Source organism: Leucoraja erinacea, chromosome 27 (genome assembly GCF_028641065.1).
Source record: "Leucoraja erinacea ecotype New England chromosome 27, Leri_hhj_1, whole genome shotgun sequence".
In the NCBI taxonomy this organism is placed as follows: domain Eukaryota; kingdom Metazoa; phylum Chordata; class Chondrichthyes; order Rajiformes; family Rajidae; genus Leucoraja; species Leucoraja erinaceus.
Genome location: NC_073403.1, coordinates 3,151,097 through 3,169,645, shown reverse-complemented (window position 1 = coordinate 3,169,645; position 18,549 = coordinate 3,151,097). Strand labels below are relative to the sequence as shown.

Genomic DNA, 18,549 nt, shown 5'->3' with positions numbered 1-18,549 from the left:
GGTCTTAAAGATGGCACGTTGCTGCAGGTTCTAGCTTTACAGTTGACCATGATGAAAGCAGCCCTCGTGGAATGTCAATGTCACAGTCAATGTGAGATGCAGCAAATGGCTACGAACAAAACAGTTCCATTTATGTAAGAACAGAAAGACGTTGGAAATGTAGGACATATACAAAAGGATATCGCGGTTCGCAGTAGAACCACACTCATATTTTTACACCATTTGGTTGAATAAATCAATTCTACCTCTCATCAGTGTTCCAACCCACCACATATTTCCCCAACATATTGTCTCTCAATATGCAATTAGCCTCAGTAAGTTATATTGGTGTTGATGCTCATGTAAGAAGGAATAGACCAAGAGATGCTCTGGATGCTTTCAAGAGAGAGCTAGATAGGGCTCTTGGAGGTAGCGGAGGCAGGGGATATGGGGAGAAGGCAGGAACAGGGTACTGATTGGGGATGATCAGCCATGTTCGCATTGAATGGCGGTGCTGGCTCGAAGGGGCGAATGGCCTACTCCTGCACCTATTGTCTATTGTCTATTGTCTATTGAGAACATAGATGGGCCATTAGCATTGCTCTGAGAGCTAGCATTGATTCAATGGGCCAAATTCCAGTTTCCTCCCACCATAGAAACTTACAAAATTCTTAAGGGGTTGGACAGGCTAGATGCAGGAAGATTGTTCCTGATATTGGGGAAGTCCAGGACAAGGGGTCACAATTTAAGGATAAAGGGAAAAACCTTTAGGACCGAGATGAGAAAAACATTTTTCACACAGGGAGTGGTGAATCTCTGGAACCCCCTGCCACAGAAGGTAGTTGAGGCCAGTTCATTGGCTATATTTAAGAGGGAGTTAGATGTGGCCCTTGTGGCTAAGGGGATCAGGGGGTATGGAGAGAAGGCAGGTACGGGATACTGAGTTGGATGATCAGCCATGATCATATTGAATGGCGAATGGTGCAGGCTCGAAGGGCCGAATGGCCTCTACTCCTGCACCTAATTTCTATGTTTCTATACAAAAGACATACAATTATCCTCATGCTGGCGTACCTCAGCAGGACAGGCAGCATCTATGGAGGGAAGGAATGGGTGACGTTTCAGGTCGAGACCCTTCTTCAGAGTGAGAGTCGTGGAAAGCAAAACGAGAGATATGGATGATGATGTAGAGAGATATAGAACTAATGAATAATGCAAAAAAAAGTAATAGGGATAAAGGAAATAAGCCATTGTTAGCTGTTCCAAACAACCCCTTTTTGTCAGAAAGCACAATTAAACTTACTTGTTGCCTTCATAAAACTCTAAGGACAAACTAATGATTTCATCGTCTGTGATAATTCTTTTTTCTTCTTCTGTAACCTCCCCGCGGTCTTCGTTCGAACCATTCGTGACTGTTCAGGAAGAAGGAAGAACATTGTACTCAGTTATACACTTGAGTTTATGATTTGATTGGCACAGGTGTCAATGGGGTTACGGAGAGAAGGCAGGAGAATGGGGTTTGAGCGGGAAAGATAAATCAGCCTTGATTGAATGGCGGAGGAGACTTGATGGGCCGAATGGCCTAATTCCTCAAGGTGGACATATCAAGCTCCATTTCCATCTGTCAATCCCATTTTTACAACTTTAAGTTCAAAGAAGGTGATACACAGAAATTCTCAAAATGCATCTGAACACTACACCATAAATGAAGAGAATTCAGCAACACACAATAGGTCAGGGAGCATTTATGAAAAGAGTTAACGACTTTAGACTTTGGCTGAGACTTCAGTGAAACAGCGCGGAAACAGCACCTTCGGCCGACAGTCTGCGCCGACCAGCCATCCCGTTACATTAGGTTACACAAAAAAGCTGGAGAAACTCAGCGGGTGCAGCAGCATCTATGGAGCAAAGGAAATAGGCAACGTTTCGGGCCGAAACCCTTCTTAATCCGGTACATTAGCACTATCCTACACACTGGGGACAATTTACAAATTTTCCAAAGCCAATTGACCTACTAGCCTGCGCGTCTTTGTAATGTGGGAGGAATCCGGAGCACCCGGAGAAAACCCTACGCCTCCACAGAAAGAACAAACAAACTCCGTACAAAAAAGCACCCGTTGTCAGGATCGAACCCTGGTCTCTGGCACTGTATGATGGCCACAACTCTACTGCTGCGCCACCGTGCCACCCTAACGTTTCATTGATACTTTGTTAAAGAATATTTCATTAATGTTTGTTGATCATTTCCAGCATTTTTTACATTTTATTTCTGAAATCCAAGTTATTTATTCATTTTTGATAGTATTTGACTGCAACGAGATCCCTGGTTCAAATCCAGACTCATGCTCAGTTTATAATGTGAAAAGGTGTAAGTAGATCAGTGTAATTTCACTTCGGTTCAGCACAGGCATTGTGGGCCATGGGGCCTTCCTGTGCTGTAGCGTTCTATGCTTCTATGTTTCGACGTGCATGCCTTTCTTTCTGCACACCTCTCGTTTGTATTGTATTGTATTGTATTCAAATTTATTGTCATTGTCTCAATTTGAGCAACAAAATGAATTTCCCTTACAGGCAGTATCATAAAAAAAAACACCAAAAAAATAAATAAATAATAAAACATATTAAAAATAAAATTGAAATTGAATTAAAAAAAAAAAAAAAAAAAAGCTAACTCCATTCCTTGTTTTAATTACTGTACTCGCAGTCTATAGTCACTGGTGCCATTAGCGAACATGTGATACCGTCAAAGTCTGGCAGCTGTGTGGGGTCTGGAACTGCAGATGCTGGTGTAAGTGTCGCAGCAGTAGAGTTGCTGCCTTACAGCGAATGCAGCACCAGAGACCCGGGTTCGACCCCGACTGTGGGCGCTGTCTGTACGGAGTTTGCACGTTCTCCCCGTGACCTGCGTGGGATTTCTCCGGGATCTTCTGTTTCCTCCCACGCTCCAAAGACGAAGAGGTTTGTAGGTTAATTGACTGGGTTAAAATGTAAATTGTCCCCAGTGGATGAGGTTCAGTGTTGATCCACGATAGTGGGGATCGCTGGTTGGCGATGAAACCCGGTTGGCCGGGGGGCCTGTTTCCGCGCTGTGTCTCTAAACGAAACATAAAAATCTGGAGTAACTCAGCTGGACAGGCAGCATTCATCTCTGGAAAGAAGGAATGGGTGACGTTTCGGGTCGAGGCCCTTCTTCAGTCTGACTAAACTCTGGCAGCTGCTGCAGTCAGCTTGGTTTGTTGAAGGATCTGAAGGACTCAATAATGGCTATATATATTTATTCATAGACACCACATGTGGTTAAAAATAGTAAACCTGTCCTGTCTTGGCGAACAATGATCCTCACACTGGTTTCTCTGTGCTCAATGTCTCCCTGCTCTGTCACTCTTTATGTAATCTTTCTCCCCCCCCCCCCATGTTCAAATACAGACCTGCTCATTTTACCACCTGCAGGCAGAGGAGATTAGTTTAATTTGGCATCACGTTCAGTACGGACATTGTGGATCGAAGGGTCTGTTCCCATGCTGTACTGTTCCATGTTTCGTTTAGATTATTATTGTCATCTGTTCCGAGGTACAGGGTCAAGCTTTTTGCCTGCTATCCAGTCAGTGAAAAGATGATAGATCTTTTTTCACACAGAGAGTGGAGAATCTCTGGAACTCTCTGCCACAGAGGGTAGTTGAGGCCAGTTCATTCATTATTTTAAGAGGGAGTTAGATGTGGCCCTTGTGGCTAAGGGGATCAGGGGGTATGGAGAGAAGGCAGGTACGGGATACTGAGTTGGATGATCAGCCATGATCATATTGAATGGCGGTGCAGGCTCGAAGGGCCGAATGGCCTACTCCTGCACCTAATTTCTATGTTTCTATGTTTCTATAATTACAAATGTACAGATCCAAGATAAAAGGGTACAATGTTTCATGCTACAAAGGGTTTTTACATTAAATGTAAGATAAAGCCCAGTAAAGTCCAATTAAAGATAGGTCTCCAATGAGGTAGATGGGAGGTCAGGACCTGTCACTGGTTGGTCCAGTTCCTGATAACAGCTGGGAAGAAATTGCCCCTGAACCTGGAGGCGTGCGTTTCTAAGCTTCTGTCCCACATGCCTGATAGGAGTGGGAAGACAAGGGAGTGACCATGGTGAGACTAGTCTTATGTTGTTGGTGACCTTATCGAGGCAGCGTGAAGTGTGGATGGCTTCGACGGAAGGGAGGTTGGTTTGTGTGATGGTCTGGGCTGCGACTGCAGCTCTCTGCAATCTCTTGCCGTCTTGGGTGGAGCTCTTCCCCAAACCATGCCGCAATGCATCCCGACAAAATGCTTTCTACGGCCCATCTGTAGAAGTCGTTGTGGGTTGTATGCAATCTCCAAAACCTTAACAAAGTCCTTCTTCTTTAACACGGCAGCTTGTTTGACCTTTTGATCATTAGTTTAGTCTGATGCAGACCAGTCACAACCTGAAACACCAACTTTTGTCTCCACAGAGGCCGCTTCAGTTCAACGTTTTGAGGCCCTGGTGTTCGTTTGGAGAAGATTTTTGTCCAAAGAGTTATTTTCTTTACATATGACAGTGGGCTGGATAGTAGACTTTGAGAAGCTAGTTTAAGGAAGTGGGGAGGGTGAAAATTTAATTGACATATCTCCCATAAACTGAAACAGGAGCTGAAACATTCATCCTACGCTCAACATTAGGAAAATCCCATGTTGCAGACACGTAAATTGTTTCCAGAACTGTTGCGCTAAATGCCGATAACGATATTCTGCACACTCTATCTTTCCCTTCACTCTACCTATTGTACTTGAGTTTGGCTGTACTTGAGATTGCATTTACGTATAGTATTATCTGACTTGACTGGGTAGCAACAAACAAAAAAGCTTTTCACTCTACCCCAATGCATATGACAAGAATAAGCCTAAACCGAAATTTTAAGAATTAGTGATATTTTCTGATGTATGATGCCATTCAGAGGGCTAAGGGGAGGGGGAGGGGAGAGAAGGGTTGGTTCACAACAACAGTATCATTTTTTCAGGAACTATTAATCCTCCAACTTCATATCAATGTTTACCGTCTGCTGAGGGATGGGCCGCGTAGAAATCCCTCCGTCTCTTCATCTCATCTGCAAAAGAAACAGAATGAGTGCAGAATGTTTAGATCCAAACCACCAAAAAACGGCTTAAGATGGCAAACAAGGTGTCAGGAATTTTCCTACCTTTGAAAAGCCCCGGAACTAATTTATAGACTATATCTTGTAATGTTTTGTCAGCCCTGTGGGCAAGAAAAAGGACAAGTGGTTGTAAGGAAATGGAAAATAGGTTAGAGCAGATCCATAAAACCATTTTGGAGGAAATTAAATCAAATTATTTATAGAAGAAAATTTGAGCATTTATTTCCCATAGTTAGATCCCATATACATAATTGTCGTTCATTAATCATTAGTCAAAATATGACTCCCAACTATTGATTTTAATTCTTAAAAATAAAACACAAAGTGCTGGAGTAACTCAACGGGTCAGGCAGCATCAGCAGAGGGATTGGATAGGCAACATTTTGGGTCACGACCCCTTTTCAGAGTGATTCAATCCGACTGTGGAATTGTCCCAACGCGATATGTCTCCTGTCCATGTCCTCCAGAGATGCTGTCTGGCCCACTGAGTTACTGCTCAAGTCTCCAGCATCTGCCGTTCCTCGTGTCTAAAAGTAGAAGTTGGACTGATGACAGGAACAAGATTTGGAGTTTGCGTTCATTAAAAAATGTGATTTCCTCCACAATTAAAATGACCAGAAAAATGGTTTGACATAATAAAACATCTGACAACAAATCTCCCCAAACATGGATCCACATGATACCTGGCATCAGAACTCACCTAATGCTAAGAAGGGGTCTAGTTTTGTGCACCTGTACATCACAAATGGGGCAATATTTGTTGGTCTCCAAGTAGCGAACGATACAGGTTTTACAAACTGCAAGGGTTTTGACAAAAAAGTGAAGATTATTAGATATGGAAAGTATATTAAATTATTGAAGCACATATAAGTATGATATGCCATTCTATAAACTTGACCATAACAAACTTGACAATAACAGGTACACGATGTCATATAAAGGGACATCATTTTGCTCATAATATACAACACAAGTGTTCAAAGACATACAGGTTTGTAGGTTAATTGACTTGGTAAAATTGTCCCTTGTGTGTGTAGGGAAGTGTTAATGTGTATGGGGATCGATGGTCGGTGCAGACTTGATGAGCCGAAGGGCCTGTTTCTGTACTATATCTGCAAAACTAAAATTAAAACTAAAACTGTGTACAGCATCGTGGGCTGAAGGGCCCATTCCTCTTTACACTTCTATAATTTTAAATGACTGATCATTTTCTATTTGTGTTTCGAATCAACTAACTATTTCCCTTTTTGTTTTGTCTCGGCTCAATGTAAAAGCCTTCTAACATGTTCACTGAGTGATTGGGGTTCATTTGAACTATTTAAAAAGATACACCTGCCTGGGAGTTTAAGAGAAAGGCACGTCAATATGAATGATATGAAACAATACTTCTAAATATTCAGAAACAGCTAAAGATGTGTTGGGTTCATATCAAGAACACACACAGAGGCTCAACATCTCTTGCCCAGAGTCAGGTAATCGAGGACCAGAGGACATAGGATTAAGGTGAAGGGGGAAAGATTTAATAGGAATCTGAGGGGTAACTTTTTCACACAAAGGATGGTTGGTGTATGGAACGAGCTGTCAGAGGAGGCAGGGACTATTGCAACATTTAAGAAACAATTCGACAGGTAGGTCTGGCTTCAAGGGATGTAGGCCAAACGCAGGCAGGTAGGACTAGTGTAGATGGGACATGTTGGTCGGTGCAGGCAAGTTGGGCTGACAGGTCTGTTTCCAATTTGTATGACTTTATGGCCCTTTCAAAGGGGAAAAAAACTGCAATAATCAAAGCCGGAAATGGTAGGATGGGGCTGAAGCCCAGTTTTTAGACGTTGGAATGTTTTTTTTTAATCATTTAACGGTTTGAAATAAAGAATTAATAATAATAATGAAAATAATAAAATTCTAATAGAATAATTTTCCAACTCCGGTAGTAAATAAACTTTTTTTTTTCGCTCCTAATTTTCTTTACCTATTTTTAGGATGTTCGAAAATTGAATAAAATAAACACTTAAGAAATTAGTAAATTTATGTTTTTTGCTCGTGTGACAAAATAAATTATATATGGGAGAATAAGACGAAAATTATCCCAAAAAAACACAAGAAAATGTAGTCGAGGGTGAATGAAATTTTGATGAAAGATCAAGGGATGAATGGCACTGAAATAGTTTAAGATGCACTGGCTTAGAGTGTGACTGGGAACATATTCTAAGCCACTGCTCAACATACTGATGTCGCCTTTCATTAATATTCGGCAGGTTACAAATTGTGGCACGCCGCCATGACAACCCGGTGCAAGACACCAAGCTGGAGTTTGCACACAGAGAGACAGAGGCTTGTTGCATTCAGGTAAAGTTAGTAAAAACCTTCTTCTAACGTTGCTCTCACCGTTTGCAAAATTCGCCTCGACTTGCAAAGGGAAACATAGTTGGCAGCGCGCAATAGATTATGCATTCCTGTGTATTTTCAAGTATTTTGTATGATGGGCAATTGGTTTTGCACGGATTTTATAGAGCTCGCGAAACAACTGGTAAACAACACTGTGGCGCAGCTGGTGGAACTGCTGGCTCGCGGCGGCGTCAGAGACACGAGTTCGATCCTGACCTCGGATGTTGTCTGCGTGCACGTTCCCCCTGTGACGGCGTGGGGTTTCGGTGGATCCCAAAGACGTGCGGGGCTGCAGGTTAATTGTCCCTCTGCAACTTGCCCCTATTGTGCAGGGAGTTGATGAGCAAGTGGGATAACATAGAACCAGTGTGAACGGGTGATCGGCGTGGTCTCGGTGGGCTGAAGTGCTTGTTTCCATGCTGTGTGTCTCTAAAATGTACTAACCTAAACTCAACACGCCGTCTTTTTGCATCTATCTTAAGCTAAACCCGTGGTTCAATTAGCCCATAAATTAGTCGCCTTGATCTCTGTGCTTGCTAACAATAAACGTTTTAAAATGGACTAACACACAAAATATTCCAACGCACAAAAAACACATTTGTGTATTGAAATTTTCCTAGGTTTATAATTGCGTTTGTATCCCATGCACCCTTTAAAACCGTGAGGTGTTTCATTCGGATATATATATATATATAGAACGCAGTGAATGATAGATGCTTGCAAAAGTGTCTTGGGTGGGACGAGAAGGTGAGAGATGGCAGGACTCAAAACACTTTTCCTCCACACACACACACACACACACACACACACACACACGCACACACACACACACACACATCGTGGCTTCATGGCATTCCAGAGAGTTCGGTGACAAGTCGAGAACTTGAAAATTCACGTGAGAATTGTAAGCAAGTCGCGAGTGGTCGAGTGAGTCTACACACACACAGTGCAGTGCATAGCGTGGGGGATGAGAAGGTGCTTTATCTGGAGAACGGGCCCAGGTGGCAGTGTTTAGGTTGTCGCGATTTAACCGTTGTCCGCTGTTTTAATGTATATTCTTGGGCATCTGTGAGTTATTTCAAACCTGTAATTTAATTTTGCGATTGCGATTATTTAATGACTTGCGATGAGGTTGTGAGATTGTAACCCAGGTCTGTGTTTACAGGGTCAGGTTTGGCAGGAGCATAAAATTGATTGGTGTTGGTTCAGGAAGAAAAAAAAACAACAGACCTTTGACATTGATCATAGGTGCAGAACAAAATCTAGGACTTGTCTGTGTATTAATCATCTAGAATATTATTGCCACGCAGCAACAAATCTATGGCAATCTAATTATGTGCAGAATAAGCTTTAGATGCATTGAAAAAGTAAAGCTATTGAACAGGATGACTTTGAGTCGATGTTGATCTTAAACAATCTCAATTAATGGTCTACAACTAACATCTCAAACTAGATCGAATAATCTTCAAAGGTCGTTTGGATTTATACGATTCAATTTCTTTGTCTGATTTCTCGGATGGTTTTGATACTCAATCTAAGTCAGTGACGATAAGTTGTTGGAGACAAATGTTCATGCATAAAGTAGAATTGTTCTTGAGTTTGGCATCATTGTATTTATGTATAGTATTATCTGATTTAATTACATAGCCTGAAAAACAGATATTTTTTTTAAATCACAGGTAGAAGCTGGATTAACTCAGCGGGACAGGCAGCATCTCTGGAGAGAAGGAATGGGTGACGTTTCGGGTGGAGACCCTTCTTCAGACCCGAAACTTTTCTCCGGAGATGCTGCCCATCCCGCTGAGTTACTCCAGCTTTTTGTCTCAATAAACAATGGACAATAGGTGCAGGAGTAGGCCATTCGGCCCTTCGAGCCATTCAATGTGATCATGTCTGATCATCCCCAATCAGTACCCCGTTCCTGCCTTCTCCCCATATCCCCTGACTCCGCTATTTTTAAGAGCCCTATCTGGCTCTCTTTTGAAAGCATCCAGAGAACCTGCCTCCACCTGAGGCAGAGAATTCCACAGACTCGCCGCTTTCTGTGAGAAAAAGTGTTTCCTAGTCTCCGTTCTAAATGGCTTACTCCTTATTCTTAAACTGTGTGGCCCCTGGTTCTGGACTCCCCCAACAGCGGGAACATGTTTCCTGCCTCTAGCGTGTCCAAACCCTTAACAATCTTAACCGTCTCTGTCTTCGGTTGAAACCAACATCAGCAGTTCCTTCCTGCTCGTTTCAATTATACCTCGGCACATGTGACATCGGCATGTTATACCTCGGCACATAAGCCTAACCCTTGTGGCACGGTTTGGTGTATTATCTCGACAAATCGCTTCCCATCCATTACAGGAATAAACATATACTCTTATTTGATTCCAGACAGATCTTAAATAACAAATAAATGTAACAGTGTATGAATGAACGGTCAACTAAATGATGTAACTAAATGGCCGGGTTCCAATGTGAAAATCTGCACTCAGTTAAGAATTTCATTATTACACATTTAAAATGCGATTTCATACCAATAATTTATAGGGAAGTTTTATCTTGAAAATCCCAACTGCAGTGTAAATTTAAACTCTGCGAGTGGACAGAATGATATCCAGTCTCAGTGATATCATGAAATTAAACGATTTCAATGAATATGTGTGATTTAAAAAAAATACCAACTGACGGTCTACTAGTGACTGGGGACAACTTTGTGGTGGCAGTTTTGCACGTGTCTGTATTGTTCACATTGGCCAGACTTGAACGGAGAGAGGAGCTTGTTACCTTGCTGGGGGGGGGGGGGGGGGGGGGGGGGGGGGGGGGGGGGGGGGGGGGGGGGGGGGGGGGGGGGGGGGGGGGGGGGGGGGGGGTAGGTGAGATTTACCAGGGCTTTAGCAGAATGGAGGGATTATGCGGACCAACAAGAAGCCGAACAAAGCTCCAGCTGTTCCAACGCGTCACAATAGCCGTCCGATCGTGTTGCAGCTTGTGTTTTTTTTTCCTCTCTCTACCTCGACGGAGGTTTCGATGGTCCGTTCGCGGACGCGGGGGGTGAGTTTCGGGTGATGGCGGAAAGTCGATGATAATGGAGTGTTGTTGCGGAACTATGGTGGCGGAACTCTGCACTTGTGAAACTCCCAGAATGGGTGTTTGGCGACCCATTGGGTATAATATTGCTAAGATGAATGGGGTACCGAGGAGACGGACTGACGCTCGGTGCAGCCAACGCCAAGCCTCTGTGGGGGAGGACCACAGGCGAGGGTCCTTCCGCTGCTGGACATGGTGGGGGGCTGGGGGGAGGGGGTTGGAGACGCCCCTCAAAATAAGGGAAGGGATTTCACGCCAGTGGAAGGGGTGTGGGGTAAAATTGCGATTTGGGGAGTGAATTCAATATTGAATATAGCCACCAAGCATCTCGGGTGGAGTTTGTTTTAGCACGGTATCTGCATAGTAAATATTTATTACTTGAATAAAATCTATTTTGAAACATTTTTTTAAAAAGCACGCGAGCTCCCGAGCCCCAGCAGTTTCATGAGTCAGGGTGATGTTTAAAATATGTTGAGTCACCAACAAAGACACATCGTGATGTTAAGGAGGCAATCAGGTGAACTACTGGGGGCATTCGGCAACAAAAAAAGGTATCTAGCAACATAATTCCCCGGTCCGTTGAGTTGTTTCGGATTGACTAATGTTACCATTCGAAAACCTAAATAAGCCAGACGTTTTTTTAATCTATTAGTCGTGTAAAAATAAATAAAATCTCATGACGTTGTACATTTCTCAGTGAGGCTAGCTCGCTTAATTGTCATTCTCTGTGAAGAGAATGTCTTCAAAAGAACAATACAAAGGCACAATATCTTAAGGTAGCATGCACTGGGATTGCAGACATACTTATTATACATACGATTCATAACTTGAGATTTCAAGGGTGAAACTGCTTCAAAAACGAAAACGACTTGACAAAGACAATTGACTGAGGTTGGAATGATTTAAACATATAAAATGCATGCTTAAAATGAACTCACATGAGTGTAGGCATTCTATGATAGTTGTGGCGTCTATAAAATATCCCCCGCACAGGGCACACATCAGATGAGGGTTGAGCTCTGTAATTTTGATGCGAGTAGTTCTGTGCATGTTAAATGCAGGGGACTCTGGAGAGATAAGAAAGCAACTTATACATTGACGTATTGGGTCAGGGGCGATGCTGTCCGTGTACAAGTCTCGTATCAATATTCAGAGGAGGCCCTTTAAGTCAAGTCAAGTCAAGTCACATTTATTTATATAACACATAAAAAAAAAACAACTCTCATTGGCCAAAGTGCTTTACATTTGTTATAAGAATAGTCTAAACAAACAAACGACATACATATATACATGTAGCCCTCGCTCAGTGGACGCCGGGAAAGGCTTGGGAGTGTAGATAAGATTTTAGTCTCGACTTAAAGGTGTCGATGGAGGGGGCAGTTTGTTCTGATGGGAAGGGGGATGCTGCTGTTCCACAGTCTAGGAAACTGCAACCGCAAAGGCACGGTCGCCCCTGAGCTTATGCCTAGACCGCGGGATATTCAGCAACCCCAAGTCGGCCGATCTGAGGGGCCTGGAGGTGCAGTGGTGGGTGGGAAGACTTTTAATGTAGGAGGGGGCAAGCCCATTGAGGGCTTTGTAGACATAGAGGAGGGTCTTGAAATGTATACGGAACCGCACAGGGAGCCAGTGGAGAGAGGCCAGGATCGGGGTGATGTGGCCCCTGTTTCGGGTGCCCGTCAGGAGTCTCGCTGAAGTCGCCTCCCGCAACAACAAGAGTTTAAAGGAAGCTCTCGACCCAAAACATCGCCTGAAGAAGGGTCTCGAACCCCCCCAAACGTCACCTATCCGTGTTCTCCAGAGATGCTGAAGATAGACACAAAATGCTGGAGTAACTCAGACTTAGGAAGGGTCTCGACCCGAAACGTCACCCATTCCTTCTCTCCAGAGATGCTGCCTGACCCGCTGAGTTGCTCCAGCATGTTGTGTCTATCGTCAGTGTGTCTGTCTGCAATTCCTATCCTCCACTTCTCCAGAGATGCTGCCTGACCCGTTCTACGGAAGATTCCAGCATCTGCAGTTCCTTCTGCACCCTGCAACATTCCGCCCGCTTAATTTCACATTGACTTACTCTTAAATTCGACACAATTAGAACTTTCTGAATTCCAAGCATTGTTGACGAGAGAACTGAGGGAGGGGGGTCATTCAGAGAGCCTGGGAGTGATGTCCTTCAAATAGAAGATAGACACAAAATGCTGGAGTAACTCAGCGGGTGAGGCAGCATCTATGGAGATAAAGGGTTGGTGACATGACATTTCGGGTGGGCTCCTTTAATAAAAGCGTCACCTATTCCTTCGCTCCATAGACGCTGCCTCACCCGCTGAGTTTCTCCAGCATTCTTGTCTACCTAAAATGTAGTCGGAGACAGTGAAGATTGGCCGGGGAACTTGGATGGGGAGGGGGAGGGGGGGGGGGGGGGGGGGGGGGGGGGGGGGGGGGGGGGGGGGGGGGGTTGTCAATAGAGTGAAAGCAATGGTTACTTGAAGTTAGAGAAGTCAGTGTTCATACCGCAGGGGCTTAAGCTGCCCAAGTGAAATATGAGGTGCTGTTCCTAAAATACATTTTTCAAAGTTCTTGAAATAGATGAACGAAATTACGTCTTTGTTGTGCGTGGGGGGTGGGGGGGGGGGGGGGGGGGGAGGGATGTACACAAGACAGGCTTGGGGTAAAGCGAGGTGAGAGAGACACTGGAAACGTTTTAACACGCGAGAATATTGCAATGCCCTAAAATGAACTACATAGACACAAAAATGTTGGAGTGACTCAGCGGGTCAGGCAGCACCTCTGGAGATAAAAGGCTAGTGACATTTCGGGTCGGTTCCTTTAATAAAAGCATTGTAATCATATGGCGGACCAGGCAACATCTGGTGAAAGAGAAGCGGGTAATGTTTCAGGTGAGTTTCACCACGCTTCACAATGACATGGATATAACACCCGTTATCGCTGGAAGCTCAATTAACGCAGTCGGGCAAAGTCCACAGTATAATAGGGATAGACAGAGTTGACGTGGGGGATAGACAGAGTTGACGTGGGGGATAGACAGAGTTGACGTGGGGGATAGACAGAGTTGACGTGGAGGGATAGACAGAGTTGACGTGGAAAAGCTGTTCCCACTGAGAGTAGGGAAGATTCAAACAAGGGGACATGACATGAGAATTAAGGGACTGAAGTTTAGGGGTAACATGAGGGGGAACTTCTTTACTCAGAGAGTGGTAGCTGTGTGGAATGAGCTTCCAGTGAAGGTGGTGGAGGCAGGTTCGTTTTTATCATTTAAAAATAAATTGGATAGTGTTATGGATGGGAAAGGGAATGGAGGGTTATGGTCTGAGCGCAGGTATATGGGACTAGGGGAGATTATGTGTTCGGCACGGACTAGAAGGGTCGAGATGGCCTGTTCCGTGCTGTAATTGTTATATGGTTATATGGTTATATAAAGCCCCTGTCCCACTTAGGAAACCTGAACGGAAACCTCTGGAGACTTTGCGCCCCACCAAGGTTTCCGTGCGGTTCCCGGAGGTTTTTGTCAGTCTCCCTACCTGCTTCACTACCTGCAACCTCCGGCAACCACCTGCAAACCTCCGGGAACCGCACGGAAACCTTGGGTGGGGCGCAAAGTCTCCAGAGGTTTCCGTTCAGGTTTCCTAAGTGGGACAGGGGCAGACTTGATAGAAACTGCGTTGATATATCTGTCTGCTCACCGCGAGTTTAACAACAGAATAGGGATCATTTATTTTATAATTCAAACCCTTTCCTGGGGCTCAATATTGTCAGCGAGACACGGGTACATTTGGCATTCCCTGGTTGAATAGCCCCTCCCAACCCAGACCATCCCCCTCCCCGGGTACCTTCTCCTGCAACCGCAGGAGATGCAACACCTGTCCCTATACCTCCTCCGTCCAACGACCCCGGCAGTCCTTACAGGTGAGACTTACACCTCCTCCAACCTCATCTACTGTATCCGTTGATCAAGGTGTTGAACTATTAGACATCGGCGAGACCAAACGTAGACTGGGCGATGATTTCGCGGGACACCTTCGCTCAGTCCGCCTGGATCTACCTGATCTCCCGGTTGCTGGACACTTTCAATTCTCCTTCCCATTCCCACACTGACCTCTCTGTCCTCGGTCTCCTCCATTGTCGGAGTGAGGCTAAACGCGCGTCTCATACTTAGACAAAAGTGCTGGAGAAACTCAGCGGGTGCAGCAGCATCTATGGAGCGAAGGAAATAGGCAACGTTGCCTATTTCCCCCGCTCCATGCAAAGAGTTGAACAATCTCCACTATAGGAAATAGGCAACGTTTCGGGCCGAAACCCTTCCGGGTTTCGTCCCGAAACGTTGCCTATTTCCTTCGCTCCATAGATGCTGCTGCACCCGCTGCGTTTCTCCAGCATTTTTGTCTACCTTCGATTTTCCAGCATCTGCAGTTCCTTCTTAAGCATGTCATATATATCGCTCGGGCAGCTTACAACCCACGGGTGTGAATATTGATTTCTCTAAGTAACCCCGGCATTCACTGTCTCTCCACCCCTCCCCCACCCAAGATATACAGCTTCTCATTCCCTTTCTCGTGACTCAGTCTGAAGAAGGGTCTCGACCCGAAACGTCACCCATTCCTTGTCTCCAGAGATGTTGCCTGTCCAGCTGAGTTACTCCAGCATGCTGTGTGTCTATCTTCATTTGGCATTCCGCTGTACAGTGGAATTGAACGTATTTCAGCCGGCATAATTATATTTTAACAGAATTAGAGAATAGATCTGGTTTAGGAGAATAAAAATCGCGTCCAATCCCGCTCAGATTTAATGAACTGCGGTGTACAGTATCTCTGGAACTCTGCCACAGAGGGTAGTTGACGCCAGTTCATTGGCTATATTTAAGAGGGAGTTAGATGTGGCCCTTGTGGCTAAAGGGATCAGGGGGTATGGAGAAAAGGCAGGGATGGGATACTGAGTTGGATGATCAGCCATGATCATATTGGATGACGGTGCAGGCTCGAAGGGCCGAATGGCCTACTCCTGCACCTATTTTCTATTTTCTATGTTACAGTATCAAGCTTTCTGGGTGCAGAGATTTCTATCTATTTTATGATATGTCAATTGCTGATTGCTGCTATTTGGGTGGGGGATATCCGTAATATTTAGTTTTAAAAAAACATGATACTGATGAATCCTGAAAAACGAATATTTCATAAATTTACCACAAGGTTTGTTAAGTATGTATTTGTAATTGATCCCCCCCGCAAAAAAAAATTTTGTGTGTTGTGCAATGGGGGGTGGTGAGGGGGGGGGGGGGGGGTATATGGGGGGGGGGGGGGGTCATATTGGGGGGGGGGGGGGGTGACCTGGCAGTAGGTAACCGGCCCGCCAGACTTCCCCCAAACGCTAACACATTTGTCATGTATAGTGCTTCCCATTCGCTAGATATACTCGCTTTACCTCAAATGTGTCTGTAGATATAGACGCGGTTACCAGGCAACTGGGTAGAAACAGCAGTGTGTGAGTGAGTGAGTGTGCGTTACCCACTCCTGTACTTAAGCACGTTTCTCAAACACTGCGTTACATCAGCCACTCCGCAAAGTTGTACACGCTGACAACATCCCTCCACTGCTTTCTGCTCTTCTCCCATGCACGCACTGGCCCTCCAGCCACAAGCTGATTCGTTCTAAGAGCAGAATTTAGCCGTTCGGACCCACTCCATGACTGATCTATCTTTCCCTCTCAACCCCATATCCCGTCTTCTCGCCATCACCCCTGACACCCGTCAAACACCCGATCATCGTCGCTCGGAAAGGAAACAAACGTATGAAGAATTTCTACCCGAAAACGTCACCCGTTCCTTCTCTCCAGAGACGCTGCCTGTCCTGCTGAGTCACTCCAGCATTTTGTGTTTCTCTTCAGTGTAAACCGCCAACTAACTGCAGTCGCTTCTGACACATTTGATAGCTGTCCACGTTCAACATTTGACCGGACAATATATTTCGCCGTCGGGGTCGTTCTAACCGTAACCCCAAAACCATTCATTCTGACGTTATTCGCGTGGACCATTCGTTCACAGATGATCGCGCCCCCCTGGTTTGTTCAGACGTAGACAATTTGGGGGTGGGAGATTGCAACCTTCACGTTGTCCGCCCTGTTTCGACGAATGCAGTCAACCCGGCGCGCACAATCAAATAACATCAAATAGAAGACGTTATCCTACAACTCCAGGCTGTGCACGCCATACGCAAGGAGAAGAAGAAGATGGACAAATTATTGATTAGGGCGGGTGTCGAGGGTTATGGGGAGAAGGCAGGAAAATTGGATTAGGAGGCAGAGATCAGCCATGATTGAATGGCGGAGGAGACTCGATGGGCCGAACGGCCTAATTCTACTGCTATAACTTGTGTTCAGCGGTGCTTCAGCCCTGAGCGCCACCGGAGCAAAGATTGCTGGAGTAACTCAGCGTCAGGAGCTTTGGAGATAGACTCAGATTGCTGGAGTAACTCAGCGGGTCAGGCAGCATCTTTGGAGATAGACTCAGATTGCTGGAGTAACTCAGCGGGTCGGGCAGCATCTTTGGAGATAGACTCAGATTGCTGGAGTAACTCAGCGGGTCAGGCAGCATCTTTGGAGATAGACTCAGATTGCTGGAGTAACTCAGCGGGTCAGGCAGCATCTCTGGAGATAGACTCAGATTGCTGGAGTAAGTCAGCGGGACTTCTCTGACAGCATCTCTGAAGAGCAAAAATGGGCGACGTTTCGGGTCGAGGTCCTTCTTCAGACTGAAATGTACGGGAAAAGTCACTTTTCGGGTCTCGACCCGAAACGTCACCCATTCATTCTCTTCGGAGATGCTGCCTGGCGCGTTGGGTTACTCCAGCATGTTGTGTCCATCTTCGGTTTGAGACTGATTGCTGCATAAAACGGTCATACATTAGAACACTGCTCACGAGAGTAGATATCTATCTACCCAGCATTTACCCCGCCACACATCTAGTAACAAGAACTGCAGATAGAAACATAAACATAGAAACTAGGTGCAGGATGAGGCCATTGGGTCCTTCGAGCCAGCGCCGCCATTCATTGCAATTAAGGCTGATCGTCCCCAATCAATAACCCGTGCCTGCCTTCTCCCCATATCCCTTGACTCCACTAGCCCCCCTAGAGCTCTATCTAACTCTCTCTTAAATCCATCCAGTGATTTGGCCTCCACTGCCCTCTGTGGCAGGGAATTCCACAAATTCACAACTCTCTGGGTGAAAAAGATTTTTCTCACCTCAGTCTCAAATGGCCTCACCCTTTATTCTAAGAGATGTTGGTTCGTGCACAAAAGGACACAAAGAATGCTGGAGGAACTCAGCAGGTCAAGTCTCATCCAGACTGGAGAAGGGTCCCAAGACAAGGAACGTCACCTCTCCTTGTTCTCCAGAGATGCTGCCTGGCCCGTTGCACAACTCCAACACGTAAGGTGCAAACCAGCACATGCAGTTCCTTGTTATAACATGCACAACAACTCACCCCGACACCCCCCCCAACCGGGCCTCTGGTTAAGACCAAACAGAAAGGTGCAGTCAGTCGGTTCCCAAAAGCAAAAACTGTGTTTATTAATGTACAAACCTCACCAGCTCCACTCCCATACAACAGCTAACCATGGAATGGCGCCGCTGCACTAAGATCATAGAGGCTTCACTGCCGGCGGAGGGTGTTTCCATGGGATAGCCACTGAATTACAGGCAGCGGACAAGAGGAGGCAATGTTCCCTCACCCAGGCTACATTGGCATTACACAATACTACACTGCCGCCTCGGTTACTTATTAGCCGAACGGTTTAAGAACCTTATGTAATGGGTCATGGGAAATTATTGGAATGGGGGAAGAACGGATGATAAATATTCACCAGTCGAGTGTAGAGTTGATTAAGAATGTTGGTCTCACACGCACGTACACACTCATAAACACGCACGCACACACA

At 45.3% G+C, this 18,549-nt stretch overlaps 1 protein-coding gene across 2 annotated transcripts in view; it reads right to left on the bottom strand.

The window, feature by feature from the left end:
- LOC129710099 (polycomb complex protein BMI-1-like) overlaps window positions 1-18,549 on the bottom strand; it is a 47,966-nt gene that overhangs the window by 18,423 nt on the left and 10,994 nt on the right. For both annotated transcript variants that reach the window (XM_055656817.1, XM_055656818.1), the window contains 5 exons: window positions 11,540-11,668; window positions 5,842-5,938; window positions 5,187-5,242; window positions 5,043-5,093; window positions 1,283-1,391 (listed from right to left, as the gene is read on the bottom strand). In XM_055656817.1, the coding sequence (XP_055512792.1) occupies window positions 1,283-1,391; window positions 5,043-5,093; window positions 5,187-5,242; window positions 5,842-5,938; window positions 11,540-11,668 (442 nt within the window). The remainder of the gene's footprint in view (window positions 1-1,282; window positions 1,392-5,042; window positions 5,094-5,186; window positions 5,243-5,841; window positions 5,939-11,539; window positions 11,669-18,549) is intronic.